Source organism: Podarcis pityusensis (assembly GCF_964106645.2).
Source record: "Podarcis pityusensis genome assembly, chromosome: 12".
In the NCBI taxonomy this organism is placed as follows: Eukaryota; Metazoa; Chordata; class Lepidosauria; order Squamata; family Lacertidae; genus Podarcis; species Podarcis pityusensis.
This window is the reverse complement of record NC_138037.1, coordinates 18,103,205-18,124,424: the sequence shown is the minus strand read 5'-3', so window position 1 is coordinate 18,124,424 and position 21,220 is coordinate 18,103,205. Positions and strand designations below refer to the sequence as shown.

At 40.4% G+C, this 21,220-nt stretch overlaps 1 protein-coding gene across 4 annotated transcripts in view; it reads right to left on the bottom strand.

Annotated features, from left to right (window-relative positions):
- The window catches only part of PARD3 (par-3 family cell polarity regulator), a 543,662-nt gene that overhangs the window by 258,202 nt on the left and 264,240 nt on the right, over positions 1-21,220 (bottom strand). For all 4 annotated transcript variants that reach the window (XM_080973988.1, XM_080973985.1, XM_080973986.1 and 1 more), the window contains 2 exons: positions 7,667-7,758; positions 4,158-4,241 (listed from right to left, as the gene is read on the bottom strand). In XM_080973988.1, the coding sequence (XP_080830114.1) occupies positions 4,158-4,241; positions 7,667-7,758 (176 nt within the window). The remainder of the gene's footprint in view (positions 1-4,157; positions 4,242-7,666; positions 7,759-21,220) is intronic.

Here is a 21,220-nt window from a genome sequence, read left to right as displayed (position 1 = left end):
GCTATGCACAGCTGGTTTTCTATAGATTAATACCAAACCACTCAAATTAGGTTACGGTTGCTATTATAGTACAAAATTATACTGTAATTATTATATGATATAATATTTGAAGGAAAGGGGAAATGATTCTTCTGGATTTGTTCTTGTATATCATTTGCACAAAGAACCTGTTCACGCATCTCACTAACTATGGCTTAGTACAAACTCATGAGCGTGAGGGCTCCAAGAGAGACAATTTGCTCCTCCCTGGTCTTTCTCCTGCTGAGACAGAGATATGTGGCTTGTAACACTGCTATTTACTGGGTGCTCTGAGCAAATCCAGAGGCAAAGTAAGCCTCTGCCCCCACACCTCTAGATCCAAGCTGCAGGGAGCAGCAGAAGCTTGTTTCTGCATTGCACAAAATCGTCCACCACTTCCCCAGATACAATCTTAGACCTGGAGTACGGGATTGTCTGTGACCTCACACTGCATTTGAGAGGTGCAGCCTGAGCTGCCTGAGACAAGACCCTGCTCCTTGTGGAAAGAGAAAGATCCTGGCAGACACACATTTGTAGTTGGTCACAAAGGCCAGTCAGAATTTGAAGACCCTTGAAAAGGATGTCCAGACAAAGATTCCAAGGCAGAAGGCAGGCATTCTATATGACAATGACTTTTGACATGGACATACTAAACACAGAGGACACAGGAACCATTAAACCTGTATTTCAGAACTGGATTACTTTTATTTTCCACACAATAAACGTGACCATTGAGTATAGAAGGCTATATAAGGTCTTTATATACCCTTTGGACCCCTGACCATTAGGTCCAGTCGTGACCGACTCTGGGGTTGCGGCGCACATCTCACTTTATTGGCCGAGGGAGCCGGCGTACAGCTTCCAGGTCATGTGGCCAGCATGACTAAGCCACTTCTGGCGAACCAGAGCAGCGCACGGAAACACCGTTTACCTTTCCGCCGGAGTGGTACCTATTTATCTACTTGCACTTTGACGTGCTTTCGAACTGCTAGGTTGGCAGGAACAGGGACCGAGCAAAACGAGCTCACCCCGTCGCAGGGATTCGAACCGCCGGCCTTCTGATCGGCAAGTCCTAGGCTCTGTGGTTTAACCCACAGCGCCACCTGCGTCCCTAGCAGGCTATATATCTTGTTGTTATTATTACAACAACAATATTTATTATGACAGCATTATTATTATATTAGCAGCAGCTGCCCATTCAGTGACCCTGAAACACAGTTAAAAAAACTGATGTCAGAACTGCACTTCCAAGGACTTGTGGAATTTCCCCACTAGCGCTGTAATGTTCAAATTGACCCTGCTCAAACTGAAGGTCCTGAATACCACCAGCAGCCATTCACTTAGTATCCTGTTTTGTTTCTAAATACCTGACATGGAGATGTGGATGATAGATGAACTGCAATGCCCTTCACTCTGAATACCTTGATCTTTATAGTGACAAATGCCACGTTTAGCAGCTTGGGGATGACATCGGCAATTGGTTTTACTGAGCACAGGAAGAAGAATATACAAAAAAAAAAAAGCTCCCTGGTTTTTATGAAAAACTAATGGGTTGCCTGTTCCTGCCCTCCCACCCTATATGCAGCCCTATTCATCTTTGCCTAAAACCTGAAAACATAACACTTCTCGCAATGGCAGTACCAGTAATGTTGCCATTGAGAAGTGTTTCTTGGCTGACCTGAGAGTCTGCTCTTTGAGATGATAATGTCCATTCAGACTGAAATATATTATTTTTCCTCACCACAATGTCTTGACCTGATTTATGCAGCCTTTATAGCACCATTATGTGCAAAACATAAGCTCCATTGACAGCAAAAACATTGCAAAGATGGCAGAGATAGCAGCTGCAATTCACCACAGGAGTCAAGGCCAAGCTGTTGAAAAAGGCTTGAACTTGTGTTCCACAACAATGTAATACATTTTCTATCCATGACTGAAATGAAGATAGCATACCTATGCTCCTATGCACTGGGATCTCATGTCTTCTGTCTTTTTTCCTGATCCTCTCTCAACCCCCTCCTTCTTGGGCTTTGGAGTTTGTTTCCCCTGATAGCTCCAAACAAGGAGGGATGATCTAGTTAGCACAGCCCTTCCTTACGAGCTTTGCTTCTTTTGTTTAAAGAAAGGTGCAAGGTTTTTCCCGCTAACATCATGATTTTAATTTAATTTGGCTCTTAACAGAAGTTGGCTTGAAACATCACTTGTTACTTAGCTACTTTCAAAATGAGAGTCACGCAAGGAAACGGAGGGAGTTTGTTATTGCCCCCATCTGCCTAGCCCAATTCCCTTGCCCCCAATGATCCTTTCTGCAGTGAAGGGAGCTATACCTTTGCTATAGAGGGGTAACTTTGCTCCTCTGCAAATTGTCACAGATTCCCAACTAGGGCTTGTGAAGATGCATTTGCCCAGTTTTGTTTGCCCCCAGCCTCTTTCCGTGGCAGCCAAGCACAACACAGCACTCACTATCTGAAAGGTCCCCCTTACCCTCTAGAGAGACTTTGTGGCAGGCACAGGGACTACAGAGGGACAAAGAGGAAGAGAAAATTCTGTAAGTTGCCTTCTCTGGATACAACTCAATTAATTCACACATTCATCAGATCTTTGTTTTTTGTTTTGATTTGGGAGGTGGCAGACTATTGATGAGGAAATTCAACACTTTAGCTAAGCCTTACTTTTTTCTTTACAGCCAAGCAACATTAAAGCATAACACATCATGGTTTATTATCTTTGGGAGCAGGGGCTGTCATTCAGCAGCAGCAGCAACTACCACTTGTACCTGGAATACATAGCTAAATGAATACCAGATCATTCACAAGAGGGACAGTCTTATAGCAGCATTTAGTCTTACCTCCCAAGTCCCCAGGGAAGGCTGCTGTAAGAAAATTATTACTTTGTCACAGCGCCACATGCCATTGTACCTAGTCAGCCATTAACTAAAAAAAAATAAAAATACTCAGGAATGAATGATTTCTATACCACATTCATCATTCTTGGGGGCAGGGAGAGAGAGAACTCCCCTATTTATCAAGTATGAAAAGCAGTTGATAAGATATATTTGATATACAGTGACATTTGCTTTTAATCAATTTAAAGTGAAATTGCTGATGGATAGGTGGACTTGTCAAAACATAATACCCCTTCAATATATAATCCAAGATTACATTTATAAAATGCATGTTTGGTCCTTTCTCACCAAAGAGAGCAGAAAATGTGAATGCAATTACTCTCCCAAGATAAAGGTAATCTCTTTCTCTTCCCCACCCCACCTCCTGAAGTCCTACTTACATCTTCGAGGAATTGCCAGGATTTTCTTTTACACCACAAAGCTTTAAATCCTGGCACAGAATCATAATTGCTTTATAGGTCATTTAATTTTCCAAGTACATTCAATCAAAGACCCTAAACACTAAAACTCTGCCTCAATAAAGTGAGCATTATGATTCTGAGTGTTCTCTTTACAGATGAAGATCGGAAAACGGCCATATCATCTGCATGGCACTCATTTTATCTACATCGCTCGGAACTCATAGATAGTTATCTTTTCCCCCATTCCCCCCTTTCCTTTTTATTTTTGCATGCAATGCAATACAAGACACACTTGTGTTCAGCAGCAGATCAAAAACCATGCTATACTTCATGCCGCTGGCTTTATTTAACACCACCGTCACTATAAATTTTACTCCTTTCAAGTTTGAGTTGGGGGGAAATGTACACACAGAAGTGTGTCTTCGTGGTTTTGGATGCTGCCAGTGTGGTAAATGATGGTCTAAGCAGCCAGGGATAAATGCTGCATGAAGTACATTTCTAATATTAAACCAAGGTAAAAGGCAAGAAGAAACTTTTATGACACCCTGATGGAAATAATTCACATCCTTGCAATTCAGCTCCACATTAGGACAGAAAATAATTTATGTTATAAATTAGGAAGCAGGTTCTGTCATCCTCACCTTGGCCAGTGCAGTTAAACTTACAGGCAGGTTTTCTTATGGCTTAGAGTCAGCAAGATTTTCTTCTGAAAAGATCGTGCTTTATTTCAAACAGACACCCTCGCCCCTCCATAGGTGGCTACACATAAGATAAAAGTGGAAGCGAAAATATAGGAGGCTATGATTCAATTAAAAACCTACACAATACATTACCTTCCGCCTCGGGCACTGAAAGGTACTACATGGATCCCCAAAGGGCCGCCGTCATTGGAGACTTCAACGAGCTTTACCATATCACTGTGAGACAATGATGAATGAGGGAACATGAACATGTACCGTAAATGAACCAAAAAAAAGACCACACACACATAAACACAAACACAAACAAACACACATACACACACACACACAAAGATATTTGAGAATTGGTAGTGATGATAGGAGCACTGAATGTTACATACCTCAGTATTAATCTGATGGCATGAAAGGAGATCAATCATCAAAAATAATTCAGTTAATAAATCAAATGAAATGTGAACTAATGTTTTGGGTAAGCTTAATCCATTATATGAATTGTATTATGTTCAACAATGACAGGTGGAGGTTCAGATTGGCTTTTGCATGGATTGAGAGCGAAGCCATTGTATTGTATGAAAACAGACAGTTCAAATGCAATTCCCCCTCCCAATAAAAATTCAATCTATTATTTCTAATAATTGTATTGTATGAAAGCAAACAGTTAAAATGCAATTCCCCCTCCCCATAAAATACAATCTATTATTTTTAATAATTTGAAAATGCCACATACATGAATATATTTTTAAAAATATATATTCCAATGCAGGCTAAGTGGTCAGGTGGATACATTCAACGGCACTGATATTCCATTTTGGATAAGCACTAAAACTGACAGTAAAAGCATTCAGACAGAGTGAAAAACATGGTTTAGGCTACCCAGAGTTAAAAACTTATGACATGGTTTAAACTACACACAGAACACACAAACCATAGTTTAGAATGGCTTTCATTTCCTGTCTGCTTAGCACTCAACTTCCTGAGCTCACTCCTCTCCCCAAGGTACAGCCAGTCCCTTGAGGTAGAACAATGGCTCTAACTATGGTTTGTCAATTCTCAGTGAATTTAGAAGTTACAGCAAACTGGAATCAGCATAAATTGTAGCTTGAAGATTCAACTGTAAACTTCAGTTTCTGTTTTGATGGTCTCAAACCAATTATTATTTATAGACATATTTTGTTTTGTGCGACACACCCTCTAGTATCTTTGTAATTCACATATGACTTTCATCAAATATGCCCTTTGGAACTACCTCTCAGTAGAGATCCAGCACGCGTCATTCCTACCTTCATTTAGATGTTCCCCAAACCCTATGTTATTTAGACTGGCCTTTGCAATGATAAATTATTTTTTACTAACAAGTATTCATTTATGCTTTTACTAATGTTTTTACTGACATTATTAATGTCCTTAATGTAAATTTTGTAGGCTATACACGACATTCATGTATTTTTTTAGAGTGAAGTCTACAAATATTTCCATAATCAAAATATAACATAGGGATGTATGGTGGTGGTGGTTTTTAAAATGCTTTCACTTTCCTTCCCAATTTTTCAGATTAATTTCAATATTTCCTTTTGAAACATTCATTTTCAATATATGCTTGTATGCCTCATTTGTCCTACATGTGCAATGGTGAAATGTCATTTTAAGTTGTGGAACTCCCCACAGAGGTGTGTCTGGTACCTTCATTATACAACTTTTGGCAAATGCTGAAGATACAGCTCTTTACCCTGGCTTTTGACACTTGAGATGTATATCTTTAGGATCCACCTTGTTTCTGTAATTTTGTTATTTAAAGCTCTTTTCAATATTGTGTTTTAATTTTTGTAACCCACCCTTGGGCTCTGGAGTGAAGGGTGGGTAATAAATTGTAATAGCATCAACAGCAGCAGCAGCTGTGGCTATATGGAATATTATTGGCTACACTAGTTTTCTGAAATATGGTGAAATCCTGATGTCATGTTTCAACAACTCATTGATTATATGCTATCATATTAGTCATTTAGACCCATGAGACCTGAGTTTCAAAAGCTATTGTCAGCCATGAAGGCAGCTTATTCAGAAAGGGGTGTCAAATTAGCAAAGGATTCCCCACCCAACAAAACAGGGTCTACTGACTAAATGAAAACAGCTCTCTGGTTATACCGTTCATGTAGGAATTGTATTTAAACCGGATACTGGGGGAAAGGCAAACATGTTAATTACTTTGATTTTCTATGAAATTGTCTTTATAATTCATATTTTATTTGTAACAGAGTTGTTCTAAGAGAGTAGCAATACTATATTCCATTAAATAGAACAATTAACAAATGTAAAAAAAAAAAAATCTATACCCAATATCACATTCTGGATGATCTAAGAGTCCAAGAGTGTTTAATGCATGTTTCACTTGAATAACAGCCCCATCACTTCCAAAGCAGCTTATGAGATGTCAGAGTAAGAGGAAATTTAGGGGGTGAGGGTCAGCTGTTCTAAAGACACACATTTTACTGGGATAAGACAGGAAGCTGCCTTATGCAGAGTCCACCATGGATCCATCAATACAGTCTACAGGAACTGATAGAAGCTCTACACGGTTTCAGACAGGAGTCTTTCCCACCCTGAACTAGGGAATGAACATGGGAGTTTTCTGCATTTTATAGTGCAACTTCATGAGTACCTGGCAATATAAGTGGAAGCAACACAGCAGGGAAAAATTCAAGAGAACAGCCAAATTGATTTTTCATTACTTGTTGAGTGATTGCTCTCTCTCTCTCTCTCTCTCTCTCTCTCTCTCTCTCTCTCTTTTTTTTTTTCTGCGTAGCTTGAATAAGCCAATATTCTCTTGCCATGGTAAAAATGGGCACATCCAAAGATAATGATGTATATCTTTTAACAGATTCTTCCCACATAAAAATTGGTTATCTGAATAAAGACTCCAGATCTACCTTACACATAACTCTTAGTGAAGGCAACAATACAACTTTTTTCACAAAATGGCTTTTCTTTTTGGCCAATGCTCCCTGATTAAAAAAAAAATAATTCAATGTGCTTAGTGATGCTCTAAATCTACCCAGGGCTTTTATGCTTAGAGGTCTTGTGCTAATAAATAAATAAATAAATAAATAAATAAAAGCAACTCCCCGTTTGTGCCCTCTCCCAGGTCAAAAACAACTTGCACGTTGGCAGTCACATAACAATTGAATGGATGCAAAATGGCCGCCACCTGTACTGGGATCTTATAAATTCAGGCCTTTATTAAATGTTGTGAAAGTCTTTATTAAATATTGTTACTCTCCCCCAGCCCCAAAGATCCTGGGAACTGTAATTTGTTAAGGGTTCTAAGGAGACTCCCTATTCCACTCCCAGAACTACAATCCCCAGAGTGGTTTAAAAACCAATCCATTTTCCCAGAGAACTCTGGGAATTGCAGCTCTTTGAGGAGAATGGGGGGTCTCCTAACAACACTCACTACCCTTAACAAATTACAGTTCCCAGAATTCTTTTGGGGAACCTATGACTGTTAAACAGTGGTATGATACTGTTTAAAATGTATAGAGTGGATTTGAACAACAATATAATTTAAGTGTAGCAGCTTAAGTGTTGCTACTGTATGTATATCTTTGGTGTTATAATTAAACATGCAATTCTATTAATAAACTTACTCTAAAGAATAGTTGCCAGCATTCTCCAAGCCAGCATCTGCATGCCCGACTGGTTCAACTCTGCTATTTTCCTCTTCTGTTCCATCTTCATCCTGGTCAGAACAAAAGTGACAGTACCACATAAGCATTTGAATTACCTTTGGATATCAAAATTTATTCCAGAATTGCTTCCTCACCCCATCCCACAAGAAATATCAAAATTAATTTGATATAACTATTTGTATTCAGCAGTAATGAAGAAAGGTTTATAGTCAAGTATGCAATATTTGAAATTGCTCCACAAAGTGCTATTCTTAATATAAAGGAAAGTTTATTTAAAAAGTCAAATGAATAAATTTGATAAATGAAGCAACACAGTGAGCTTTAATCTTAATTTACAATAAGTGACACTTATCATTTCATTATTAATTATATTTATTAGATGCTCTTTTCATAAGAAAAATTCAGTGACATACAATTTTTTTAAAGAGTGTAAAAACAAGAACAACCTAAAATAACACACACATTGCACGTTCTGCACATAGTGAAGAAAGCACACAACTCTGAGATTTCTCCCCATGCCCCATTCAGGTGTAGACCCGTCACACTGATAAAATACAGAAAGATCAGAAACAAAGGAGATGGTTTTAAATGCTCATGATTGTGCTAGGCAAATAGGGCATTTCTGGATAATGGCCAGAATTTTTGTAGATTACTTCAGCAGTCATTTGTAATAAACAGTTTTGAGGACTGATATGTTCAAGGTGTTAAAACATATAGCAAGGGAGTATGGGACAGCTTATACAGTCAGTGACCATTTCGTGTAGTGGTTCCATTCCTGGCCACAAACACATTGGCAGAGCATGTATACGTGTGCCTTGCACCTTTCCGTTCTGCCCCCATTCCACCCTTTGAGTGACATGTTTAGTGCATTAATCAGTTGTTGCCTATATACTGATTGCAAACATTCTGGTTTTCCTATGGTGGGGTGATGAAAGTGTGGCCCTTTCAGATGTTGCTGGACCACAACTCCCATCATCCCTGAGCATTGTTCATATTGCCTGGGGCTGGTGGAAGTCCAACAACATCTGAAGGTTCAAAGGTTCCCCACACAGGCCTAGACTCTCGTTCCCTTGCTCATAAACATGGAAGGAAACACTGAAACTATCACAAACAGGAGACTCATCGAAGACCTATATTTGCGGCCTGTATTTTTAAGTCCCTCACCATGCCCCCAATACAAATGCCCATGCTTCAGGCTCCTTGAAGAAATCCTACAGAATTTGCTGCTTGCTGAATAACTACTCTGCAGAACACAATGCAATAGAAGTCCAACTCTCTTGATGAAGTTCGTTTAAGTGGTTTGGAAACTACCAATTTAACAGTTACCACAAAGGCACATCTTCCATAGCCAACACACTGTGGCTGCTGTGCCCCGACATAAATACCAATTTATGTTGGGGCACAACATTAAACTCTGGAGCCACAGGAAGATGGAGGAAGAGCAATTAAGCAACTTCCAGAACTGTTTTTGGATTCTAAAACAACTTTAAAGGGTATTAAGTTGGTTTACCTAAATGGAAATTTAAACTGTTGCTACATATACATACTCCATTTTAATCCTAAAACCATGCATGCAGTAGCTACTAGTTCATCCATTTATGGGACTTTTCATTAGAAGAGGAGGAGCCACAGCATTGTTAGCTCTGCAACTTTCACAGACATTTGTGTTTCTTTCATTCCTCCCATGTACAAACACACAGACACAAAAAACTATTGTAATGTAGCCAGCAGATTTCAGAGCGCAGATTTTAGATTCTACACACTGAGGCATCAATCAGCAAAATAATAAGTGGTGGGTGAAGGGTTATGAGTTCAGCGCAGAGAGAGTCAGACAATATATTAAATTATTGAAGAGATATTAAAGCAAGGCAGAGGCAGCTGGTAATGTCCAATTGACATTTCCTCTGAGAGTCTGCAAAAATAAGGAGCTGGATGCACCAAGCTTTCTCTCTGAGTTGTAGATGCTTTGTGCACGCGCTGGATGGAAGCTCGCTGCGTGAGACGAAGCTCCTTGAAGATTGATGATCCTGTGTTTTGAGAGGCTCTAATATGCACTTCTTAGTCATCTATCTCTCTTAAGCACCAGGCAAGTAATACATTTCAAAGGTTAACCAGCATCTTGAACTTGCTTAAGACTGCATTAGGAACATAAACACAAACTCCAAATAAGATGTGGGTGTTATTTATTTATTTTAAAAGGTGTTCAAATATATAAAGAGTTGAATATTCCAGCAACATGTTAGCAATCATAAGTGATTTCAGATGTATTGATTTTAGTGTGTGTGAGTTAAAATTTGCTCTACGGAGCATAACTGAAAACATAAATATTTAAGGATACTAGACAAAACCTCACCAGAGCAGGCTATATACTCTCTTCCCTATGAATACAAAGGAGATGGCTGTGATCCAAAGATATCTGCTTATCTATGGGAAAGCAGATAGTTTCCCCTTCAAACAGCACGTCCCTCACATCTCATGGAACACTACTCTGGAATGGCTTCTCACCTTCAGTGGTGGATTTTTAAGGGTGCTGCTATATAATCACAAGAACCCTGTGATGTAGGGTCAGGCTAACTGACAGAGAATGGCCCATGGTCATGCAGTGAGCTTCACGGCTGGGTGGGGATATAAACCCTGGCCTTAGAAGTCATACTTTAGCACTGCAACCACTGCACAACCACTGGTTATCCTGTGGAGAGATGATATTAAAATAAAAGCATGGGATTAGAGAAGTCATGTGCAGTGCTCACGGCAGCAAAGAAGTATTCCACGCTAGTTGCAGTTTCCGAATTCATCATGAGGATAGGCCCATGCAGAGTCCACTGCAATAGTTCAACAAGATGTTACGAAGGCTTACCCCACTGTGGCCAAGCTATCATTGTCCAGGAACAGACATAACTGAAACTTTAAGAAAAGCACTGAAGGCCACTAAGGACACCTTTGCCTCCAGTGATAGTGATGTATCTAGGAGTAACCCCAGGCTATAGACTTGTTCCTTCAGGGAGAGTACAAACCCATCAAGAACAGGCAAGATTCCAATTTCCTGAACCTGAGAACCACTCACCCATGAGGCTTCTGTTTTACCAGGATTCAGCTGGAGATTGCATGGAATCCCAAAATGAGAGTAAGATAGAGAGAGAGAACATTTGACAGAGGTCCATTTTTCTCACAGCATCTAGATCTAGACTAGTAGATCTATGAACAATTGATGAAGAGTCCAGGAAACCTGGCCCCTGCTTCTGCACTTGCTCAATCCTGCAAATATTCACAAGGAAGATTTGTAAAGGGCCCTCCATTTTAACAGGTCTTCTGGGAAGTGCCTTGATTTTAATGTTGTAGCTATGCACAGCACATTATGTTGTTCCCTACTGCAGTTAATGTAGTTTGTTTTTAAATTAATTAACAGGGTTTTATTTTTATCTACATTGATTTTCTTTCCCTTTGCTGTTTCAGCACCATTCTAACCTATATTAATAAAGCTGGATAATATTTTTTTAAAAAAAATTAACACACACTTATTTAAGAGGATGTACAAAATATATTTGGACATTTGAAAAATGTCCCGTTTTCCAGGAAACCATAAGTTGGAGCTGTTGGTGGTGGTGTTTGGAGACCTGTTTTCCCTGACGTTCTACAGCTCTAAGGAAACAGAATAGTGTTTGGAAGTTGAGTCTGGTAATCCTGTGAGGCTTAAAATTTGTCTCTCAGTTATGATCCTTAAGAGTAAAAGAAGCTTGTAAACTTCACTAGAGCATTGGTATCATGATGCTATAATCAACAGATGTGTCTTTTAAAAAAAAAATCACAAAAAACTTTAATATTGCCGTAATCAGCTACTCTTTTATTTCCCATGTAACATAGACTTTCTTTTACATAGAACCAAACGTAGAGTAATTTGGACACCTGCATAGGGAAGTAACTTAGAATTCTCATTTGCTAAAAAAAGCATCTAGCTTCGAAAGTATCTGCAATTATTTCCATGAGTTTCTTCTTAAATTAAAAACCCCACCTGTTACTGAGGTAAAATTAGAAAATGCTATACTTTATTTAGGGGTTTGAGAAAGTTCCAGAATAAATGATACAGCAATTTTAAGCAACACATTTGGTACTATTATAGTTTTCATAAAAGTATGTACAAATCTACATTTTCATAGGAGCATGTACTGAATTACATATTATTAGGAACTACTGTACCAACTTTTTTGCAAGGATGCAGAATTTTCAATATAATTTCAGAGTCATATGTTAACAGCATAGTAGGCTAAAAAAAGCACCTGGTTCTTGTATGTCACCTCCCTTTCCCATTGGCTAAGGAATGATTGATTCTATTAAATATCCCTGAACATTCTAACACTGAGATTTACTTGGTTCAATTTATATCATACCTTCCCAAAGGCAAATTATAATCTTGAGCCCTAGACATTTTGCTGCCTAAAATGAAGGAATAACTCCACATACAGAAGTCAGACAGATAAGCTACTGGATCCCACTGCCATTTGGATCACAACTTCCACCACTTCAGAGGGCGGCTGACTAGTTTAGGGAATGCAGAGCAGCTTGCACAACGCACGCAACAATCCCTTTTCCCCAACAGTTTGCTGCCATTGACTGTGCTCACTTTGCTCATTGCCCATCCAATCAAACGCTGCAGTGCAGCAGTAGTCATGCCAGTGTGTGTCATGTAAGCAGAGCAACTCATGCAATGTGCTTTGCTGTCCCTCTGCCGGCTCACTCGGTCATGGGCTTCTGCTGTAGTGCTGTCTCTGGCATACTGGCAGAATGTGAGCAAGACAGAAAGGCCAGTGACAACCAAGCATCTCCGCTATCTCATTCTACCTAATGGTAGGGTCAGTCCAGGGAATAACCTGAAAGAAGGCGTGGCTGGCTGGCTGGCTGGCTCCATTAAGAGAAAGACTCTACACAGCAATGTTTTTGTTGGAGATCTCATTCCCATTTATTATATATGAATACATGCTTCCTAGAGATAGTCGGTTGGTGGGAAAGTGAATTACAACTGTGAAGTTGTCGATTTTGATTGGTATTGTGTCCCTTATGTTACTAATCAATTTAATCTTGCTAATTAATTTCATGAAACAATGCATTCAGGGAAAATAGGATTTTTTTTCAAAAGGAAAATGTACCAGCAGAAAATGTTCCAAGCAGGGACCACAAGTAAGTTTGCTGTCCACAATTCTTTTATTTGTTTATTTTGCGGAGGGGTTTCGCTGTCTACAACTACCTCACCCATTCCTACCTCACACTCATGCTCTTTACCTAGCATTTTTCAGTTACCTGGAAAGGCACTGTTCTCTCCAACACCACAAATAAAAGTGTGAAATGAGACGCTGAGTGAAATAACAAAGACAAGAGCACTCAGAGCCCAGAGAATTATATCAGGATCATTCATTCAGCTGGGGGGGGGGGGGGTCTCGCTGTTTAGATATGCAACACCACACTGTGGAAGAGGTCTCAAGTGAAACAAGCTCTTACATGTAGTTCAAACTTAGCAGAGGGAAGGTGAGCCTGAGTGAGCTACATGATGGCTAATGTTGCATTGCCTCATTGAAATTCTGCCAAACAGCAGATACCACTGCACAATTCCACAGTGTGAAAGACAGGGGTGTTGCCTTTCAGCCCAAGAGGCAGCTACTGCGTTAATCTTAGCAGGGAGAAAAGCTAACAGAGGCAAGGAACAGCTTTTTCTGATAATAACCTGAGGCCTTTCTTAGAGTGCCATTTGCATGTCAAGGTCCCCAAGAATCATAGAATCATAGAGCTGGAAGAGACCACAAGGGCCATCGAGTCCAACCCCCTGCCAAGCAGGAAACACCATCAGAGCACTCCTGACATATGGTTGTCAAGCCTCTGCTTAAAGACCTCCAAAGAAGGAGACTCCACCACACTCATTGGCAGCAAATTCCACTGTCGAACAGCTCTTACTGTCAGGAAGTTCTTCCTAATGTTTAGAAATTCACACAGAATTTTTGTTTAAGGTTTTTGGCATAATTTGACATAATTTTGGCCACACCTTTATTAAAATACAAAAAATTTGAGTGGTTGCTTAGGCACTGGTTGCCACTATCTGTCCCTGCCAGGGGACAGACTGACATTCGCAAGCCTGCGAAAGTCAGAAAGGGAAAACATTTTGGGGAGAAAGATGGAGCTGGGTACCATGCCCTCACCTCTCCCCAAATGCTCCCAGGGGCTCTTGCGTGGCCCTAGCCCCTTGACAGGGGTGCGGACAAAAGAATGGCAAGACCCTGGATTCCTTTAACGGAATTCCCTTGCTGCAGCAGCACTGGAGGGGTAGGCACAGCCAATCCATGCCCCTCCACCAACCAATTCATAAACCAACGCCTAACCGCAACCTTTCAAGTTGTGACAATTTGCTACACAGCCAATCAGCCAAATGGACAAAATTCCTTCCAGGCCCCTGGCCCCAAAGCAGACAACCCCATGACAGGCATAGCAAGGTCAACGAGAACAACCCTAAATATAGGGAGGGTGGGCGGGTGACCCAATGCTCATAGCGAAAAGAGGAAGCTCAACGCTGCGCGCAGGGAATATAAAGCTTCTTGGCTGTCAATCATAAAATGGCAACATTAAATTCTCCCCAACGACAAAGAGGAGCCCAATCGCAATGGTGGCCAACTACAGTTACCCGCCCAGCAACAGTGGGATGTCTTGTTAGACCCCACCGCAACACGTGCTCTCCATGAAGGATAACACGCTTTGCCTTGGAAGACAATACTTTATGCTTTTTAAAAAAAAAAATAATTCAATAATGTTTGCAATAATAATAAAAGTGTGCCACCATTATCAGAGACATCAGAGAGGATACAACTGCCCTTAATGGTGTGTGGGTAGGTGTGTATATATCCCCATTCCCACTCTGGTCAGGAACCCCCCCCCCCCCCCCGTTCAACCCATAATGCTAGAGACTGAAGTGGTACTTAGACATAAAGAAGTTAGGTGAGAAAATGGCCCAGGAGTTTGGGAAACTAAGAGACAGCAGACAAGGACTAAAGGGTAGGCAATCATGAGAAGGATCCAAGGAGCTAAAAGAATCTTAAAACCAGAAAAGAAACATAGCTGAGAAAAGGAGACAATGAGAACTCACATGTTGGGGTGGGGAGCCCCACCCAGCAGGGTCTAGTGACTCTTTGGGAAAAGATTCACAATTGTCACACTTTTTATGTCAGTTTTCATACTTTCTTATAAAAATGGCAAAAATTACTTAAGGCCATGCTAATAAACAAGTCATTGGAAGGGAAGAATTCTAAGTTCTTTCAGCAAAGGTATGCTCCCCAACCCATAATAAAATTCATTCACAGGGGAATGCTTAACATTTCCCACATTAATTTATTCTCCTCTGCAAATGCCCTTCCAGGTTAACTTACTGCAGTTCCTTGACAATGCCTGGTTAAAAAAAGGAGGGCGAAGACAGCCTAGGTATGAAAGGTGTTTGCAGAGGAGAAGCAGTGAGCAATGGTAGGGTTAAACACAACCCCACCTTTCACTTCTGATTGACCTTCCATGCAAATGCCTTCCTTTCTCCACAATAGTGTTATGGTGCAAGTAGGGATTGATAGTGTTCAGAAGTCTGTTTGGCAAATCACTACAAAGTCGTACATTATATTATACATTATAAATTATACATTAGATTATTGCAGATGCAATAATACAACAAAGAATATCTTATTCCACATAGCTATGTGCATCTTAATAATTATTTACTCTTGGTAACTTCATACTCAAAATGTTAGAATCAAAACCGTAGGAAATATTTCTTTTTTAATACAATCTGGCTTGGTAGAACACCATACTTGGTGTCTTGGTAGGACACCTGCTTTTTGCCTTAACTGGCAAACACACTCGCTTAACTGGCTTTCATGTTGCTTTCACTTCATCATTAAATGCACAAATCTCCTGAGTGAAGCAATTTTTAAACATACAGAAGAAACCAGTAGCACAGCTAACTGGCATCCTTTTCCCAATACAGCATTACACAAACTATCCATTGTGGCTAGGCTCATATTTCTATACCCGTCTTGAAATATTTTACACACTTGCTACTCTTCAGAGCTGGTAGAGAGTTGGTTCATGTGTAATAGGCCAGGAACCATGATGTCTGTTCGGATGCACAATCCTGCCTTCATAAATGCTACCCTTAGCCTATTGCATTTCTTATGAGAAGCCACAGAACGGAAAATATGGCCAAGCTATCCGTAATAGCTTATGCACTCCAGTGTAGTGGTTAGATTGCTGGACTGTAACCTGGGAAGACCAAGGGTCAAATTTTCACTCTGCCACCAAACTCACTGGGTGACCTTAATTAAGCAAATCACTGCCTCTCAGCCTAACCTACCCCATAGAGATGTTGTGACAATAAAATGGGAGGGAGAGACCTATGTACGCCATCTTATGCTCCTTGGAGGAAAAGTGAGATATAAAATTTGTAGTAATAGTAATAAGAAGTAAACAACAATAATTGTTCTACTGATGAGATGGTTTCCCATTGTATTAGCAATCCATCCAGTAGTGAATAGGAGCCAACTCCTAAGATGAACCTCTACACATATATTCACAGAGAACCTCATACATGGCTATAATCTCAAAGCTTACGCAAGATGGAATGGAAATAGGAAACTGTTCCACACTCCTTATGAACAAAGCAAACAAGAAAAATACATGTTTTTAATCAGAGCAGAGTAGAGCTTGATTTAAGAAAAAGAAAACAAAAAGCGGGGAAGCACTTTCCTTTCAACATACAGGAGAAAGCCCCACAAATACAAGATCTGGAATACATATGTGAAGGCTTGGGTGTATTCCAAATAACAAGAGACAGTTGGCTTATTGGCTTGGCATTAGACCTTGCAGAAGGAACACACCGAACGTGAATTATCTACAATATTTTTACCAAGTGCTATTGTGTAGTGAAACTCACATAATGAGCTCCACGGGACTGCTCTTCAGATCTTGCAAAATAAAGCTAACTTCAAGCCAGCCACAGTCAGCGACTCTCAAGGCTCTGTATATAAAACAAGTTCTGCATCAGGAAATACAAATCTTGTGCTCAAAAATAATTAGGTACAGCAGGGTCATTCAGAGAGGGAAATGCAGGGAAGAGAGGACTGGGAAGCAAACAGGAAGGGATGTTAACCACAAGTCAGGGTGCCTTGGATGGCAAAGAAATGCCACTTTTTTCCAAGGGGGGGTGGAAACACTCAAACACCATGTGCATCAGCTCCATGTTGCTTTTCTATCATCTATATTTCATACTGGTTCTGCTCAGTGCTTGATTATTTTTGGCAGGGATTTAAAGAGAGACTTTCTGCATGCAAAACAGATGATCTGCCAGTGAACTGCAGTCCAGCACTGAGGAATTCAACAGTGCTTCCTAACTACCCTATTTTTCGCTCTATAGGACGCACCCGACCATAGGACACACCTTGTTTTAGAGGGGGAGAACAAGAAAAAAAAATCTCCCCTCTCTGCTCAGCACCCCTTCAGCGAAGCGGCAGGAGAAACGGAGCCCCTTCCATTTCTCCTCCCGCTTGGCTGAAGGGGCGCTGCGCAACTCTCCCTCTCTGCTGATGCCAGGAGAGTCTTGCTCTCCCGGCTTCAGCAAAAGGAACCCGAAGCCTCCAGAGCACAGCGGGACCTCCCGCTCTGTTCCGGAGGCTTCAGGTGGCTATCCCTGAAGCTTTCGGAGCGCAGCGCGAGTTCCTGCTGCGCTCCGGAGGCTTTGGGTTCCTTTTGCTGAAGCCGGGAGAGCAAGACTCTCCAGGCTTCAGCGAAAGCAACGCAAAGCCTCCGGAGCGCGGAGGGAGCGCTCCCTCTGCTCTTTGGAGGCTTCGCGTTGCTATCGCTGAAGCCAAGGAGCCTGCATTTGCTCCATAGGATGCACACACATTTCCCCTTCATTTTTGGAGGGGGAAAAGTGCGTCCTATAGAGCGAAAAATATGGTACCTTCAGTTCCATAGTGAGCTCCACCCTACCAGTTTAAAAAAACTGAAGTCAGAAGACCTTGAAGATGTACTACAGCTGTAATGTTCTCTGCAGACTAAACCCAGACTATTCCCTGCTGCTTCTTTAAAATAATTGGGATGTATGTACCAAGTATTCAGTTTAAAAATACTTTTTTTTCAAATTCAGTGTGCTTAAGGGATGATTTATCCTAAAAAAAAATTCCTAAAATAAACTCCATCTTCCTTCTTCCAGGCACCTGATAGAACTCATGGTTTGCAGAAAATATTGATCAATTTGTAGATTACACACACTGCTTGTTATTCTGTTGAGACAAAACTAAGGGAGGGAGAGTAATCATCATTACAGCTCACTTACAGATGAATCCACAGCTGTAAAACAATCATTTAAAAGTGTGGGTTTACATGCCTTCTCAACAAAATAGATTTCACAATCCCAAAAGTGACACCTACTGGTAAGGGGAGAAAGGAAAGTCATATGAAAAGCAATTGATGAGGATTGCTTTGATGTACTAATTAATGCAGGCACTATAGCATTTTCAATACCATTAACTACATACAAAATGCTTTCTAGGAATATGATCAATTCAGAAATTATAGAAGATATCATTTTATTATTTCATGCACATATTTTATGCCGTTGCAGCACAGTATAAATAACTAATTTTATTTATAAATAAATAATTAAAGAAATATTATATTTACATAATTTCCTAAACAGAAACTACAAGGCTGGTTTTGTTGGAATTGTGTTTAATTTTCTTTTAAGCTTTGAGGGTTTTTTTAATTTTGTCTTGTATTTTGTTATATTGATTTGTTGATTTTAAATTGTACTTCTGTGTTGGTATAGATACTATTTAGCCACACTTTTGTGCAACATTCTGGAATCTTTTGATGCAAAGAATTTAAATTAAACCAAAAATAAAATTAAATAAATAAATAAAATAAGTAGCTTGCCTCTCTAGATTTTTCTTTGGAATACAAACATTGTGCAAGTTAACCTGGAATATGCAAAGCAAACACACTTTTAAGCACATCTCTCTCTCTCTCTCTCTCTCTCTCTCTCACACACACACACACACACACACACTGCCTAAAAAGAGAATGAAACCTTCCAGGAATGGCCTCAGGTCACTTTGTCCTGAAATAACAGCTTATATAGCACATTCCTGGTGTACACATTTGTATACCAACATCTGGAAATTATTAAAATTAATGCGTGCAAAATAATTGTTGGAGGGTCAATAAATTAAGTTTTGCTATTACCATGGGACAAATGGTTAAATATATATGGGGGCAGTATCTAGTTACACTGCAGTTTATCATTCATTTACGCCTCATGTATGCAGCTAAAGTACTAAATTCTCCTGAGATGTTATGTTTTCCAAGTTTCCTCCTCAGCAGTGACAGAGAAAAAAGGAGTCAAAATGGCTTTTTGCTCTGCTTCTTCAAACAATTTAGATCTCAACCCCAAACTCTCCACCACTGAAACCAGGCCTGAGCTTTGGTTAGCGTCTGGCTCTAAATATATATATATTGAATGATAAACAAAACAACATAAGAGTCTCCTTACCAGTTGAACTACCATTCTACTTTAGCATTACTCCACATCTGAAAATAATAATAATTTTGAAAATAATAATCTACAAAACAGGTCCTGACCCTCTGCTATGTTCACACTATATACAATGCAGCACTTGGGACTGTATGAAATTCACAGCCCATTTCGCATCATGGAAGCCACTGCAGAACAATTTCCCCACAGCAGAGTCACAGCAGCCCATCCTAAAGCCCTCATAGAGCCTCCTGAAAACCAGGCAATACTGCCATAAGAAGACGGAAGGTGAATACAGTGGTACCTCGGGTTAAGAACTTAATTCGTTCCGGAGGTCTGTTCTTAACCTGAAACTGTTCTTAACCTGAAGCACCATTTTAGCTAATGGGGCCTCCTGCTGCTGCTGCGCCGCCGGAGCACGATTTCTGTTCTCATCCTGAAGCAAAGTTCTTAACCTGAAACACTATTTCTGGGTTAGCGGAGTCTGTAACCTGAAGCGTATGTAACCTGAAGCGTATGTAACCCGAGGTACCACTGTAGGGCCTCCCACTGCCGCCGCACCGCCACCACGCGATTTCTGTTCTCATCCTGAAGCAAAGTTCTTAACCCGAGGTACTATTTCTGGGTTAGCGGAGTCATAACCTGAAGCATCTGTAACCCAAGGTACCACTATAGTGTGATTTCTACAACTTACAAGTAATGTGTGAACAGGCTTATTGGAGTGTCCTATCCATCTGTTTCTTGCTTGTTTAAGCAGCTACTGCTATTCCAAGGTTAGAAGACAATACCATGTCAATAAGTACACTGCTATGAAGTGGAATCTTGTCAGAAGTTGCTTGATAGGTGCAGGAGAGTCGCTGTTGCTTACCAGAACAGAGGGGCAGGGCACTGGAGAGGTTGGGATGGTATGGGTGCACCAAATTGGCTCTGCTGATGAATGGCCACCAGAGCCAACCCAGGATGCTTTGTTGCTTCTCTGTGCCTAGTTGCCTCCTCTGCCACCACCCATCACCACCAGGTGTGGCAGATGCAGCTGGATATGCAGTCTGATGTGACTGCCTCACCTCACCACATGAGCCTTAATGGACACAGCTCCCCCTTCCAGTAAGTGACAGTAAGACTGCTGCTGCTGGGAAGCCAGCATTGCGGCTCCACCCCACAGCTGCTTCTGAATCCAGGCACACCGTTCTCCTTTTGAGAATGCCACACTTCCTATTCACTGCAAGTGAACACAATGCAAAAGCATGCAGAAAACGGATGAGGCACCTGAGAAACAACTAGGAATGCATGCTCTGTAGTGCATTATTGAATCTATATAAAAGAAAAGTAAGCCATGGATACAAGGAGTCAGTTGGCAGCCCTGAATTCACACAACTGAGGTACATTCTCAGTGAAATACTCTGAAAAAAGTAGGTCAAGATAAACACATCCATTAGCCCTGCTATAAATAGAACACTTTTGAGTTCCCCTGCTTGCACTAATGTAGAACCTATCTATGTATGTATGTATCTATCATTCTAGCCCAACAGCTATTCAGGAAAAACAAACAAAAGCATTTATTTAAGTGAGTGATTAAAAAAAATAAAAGGCAAAACCAAGCCACACTGAACATATGGCATTGGGACACAAAAATTATCCCTACAGAGAGGGAAACTAAACTCAAAGAGATCACCTGTATAAATCTGAAGCACTGAGACAGATGCATAATAGATGGCTTCTATGACCTTTCTAGGCACACAGAGACAATACAAGAGAAGAAATTATACAGAAACCGATGCTCATTTATGGATATAAAGCAGAAAGCATGCAATTCACCTTGCCTCCTCAAAGAACAAAGTTAAAATTACCCCAATTCATTCATGGCCTATTATTTGTGAATACAAAATATGTTAGGATTTTGAAAGTGAAATGCACCCCTAGTGCAACTTTCAATTGGTTTCATACACTGGCTTTCATTCTTATTTTTT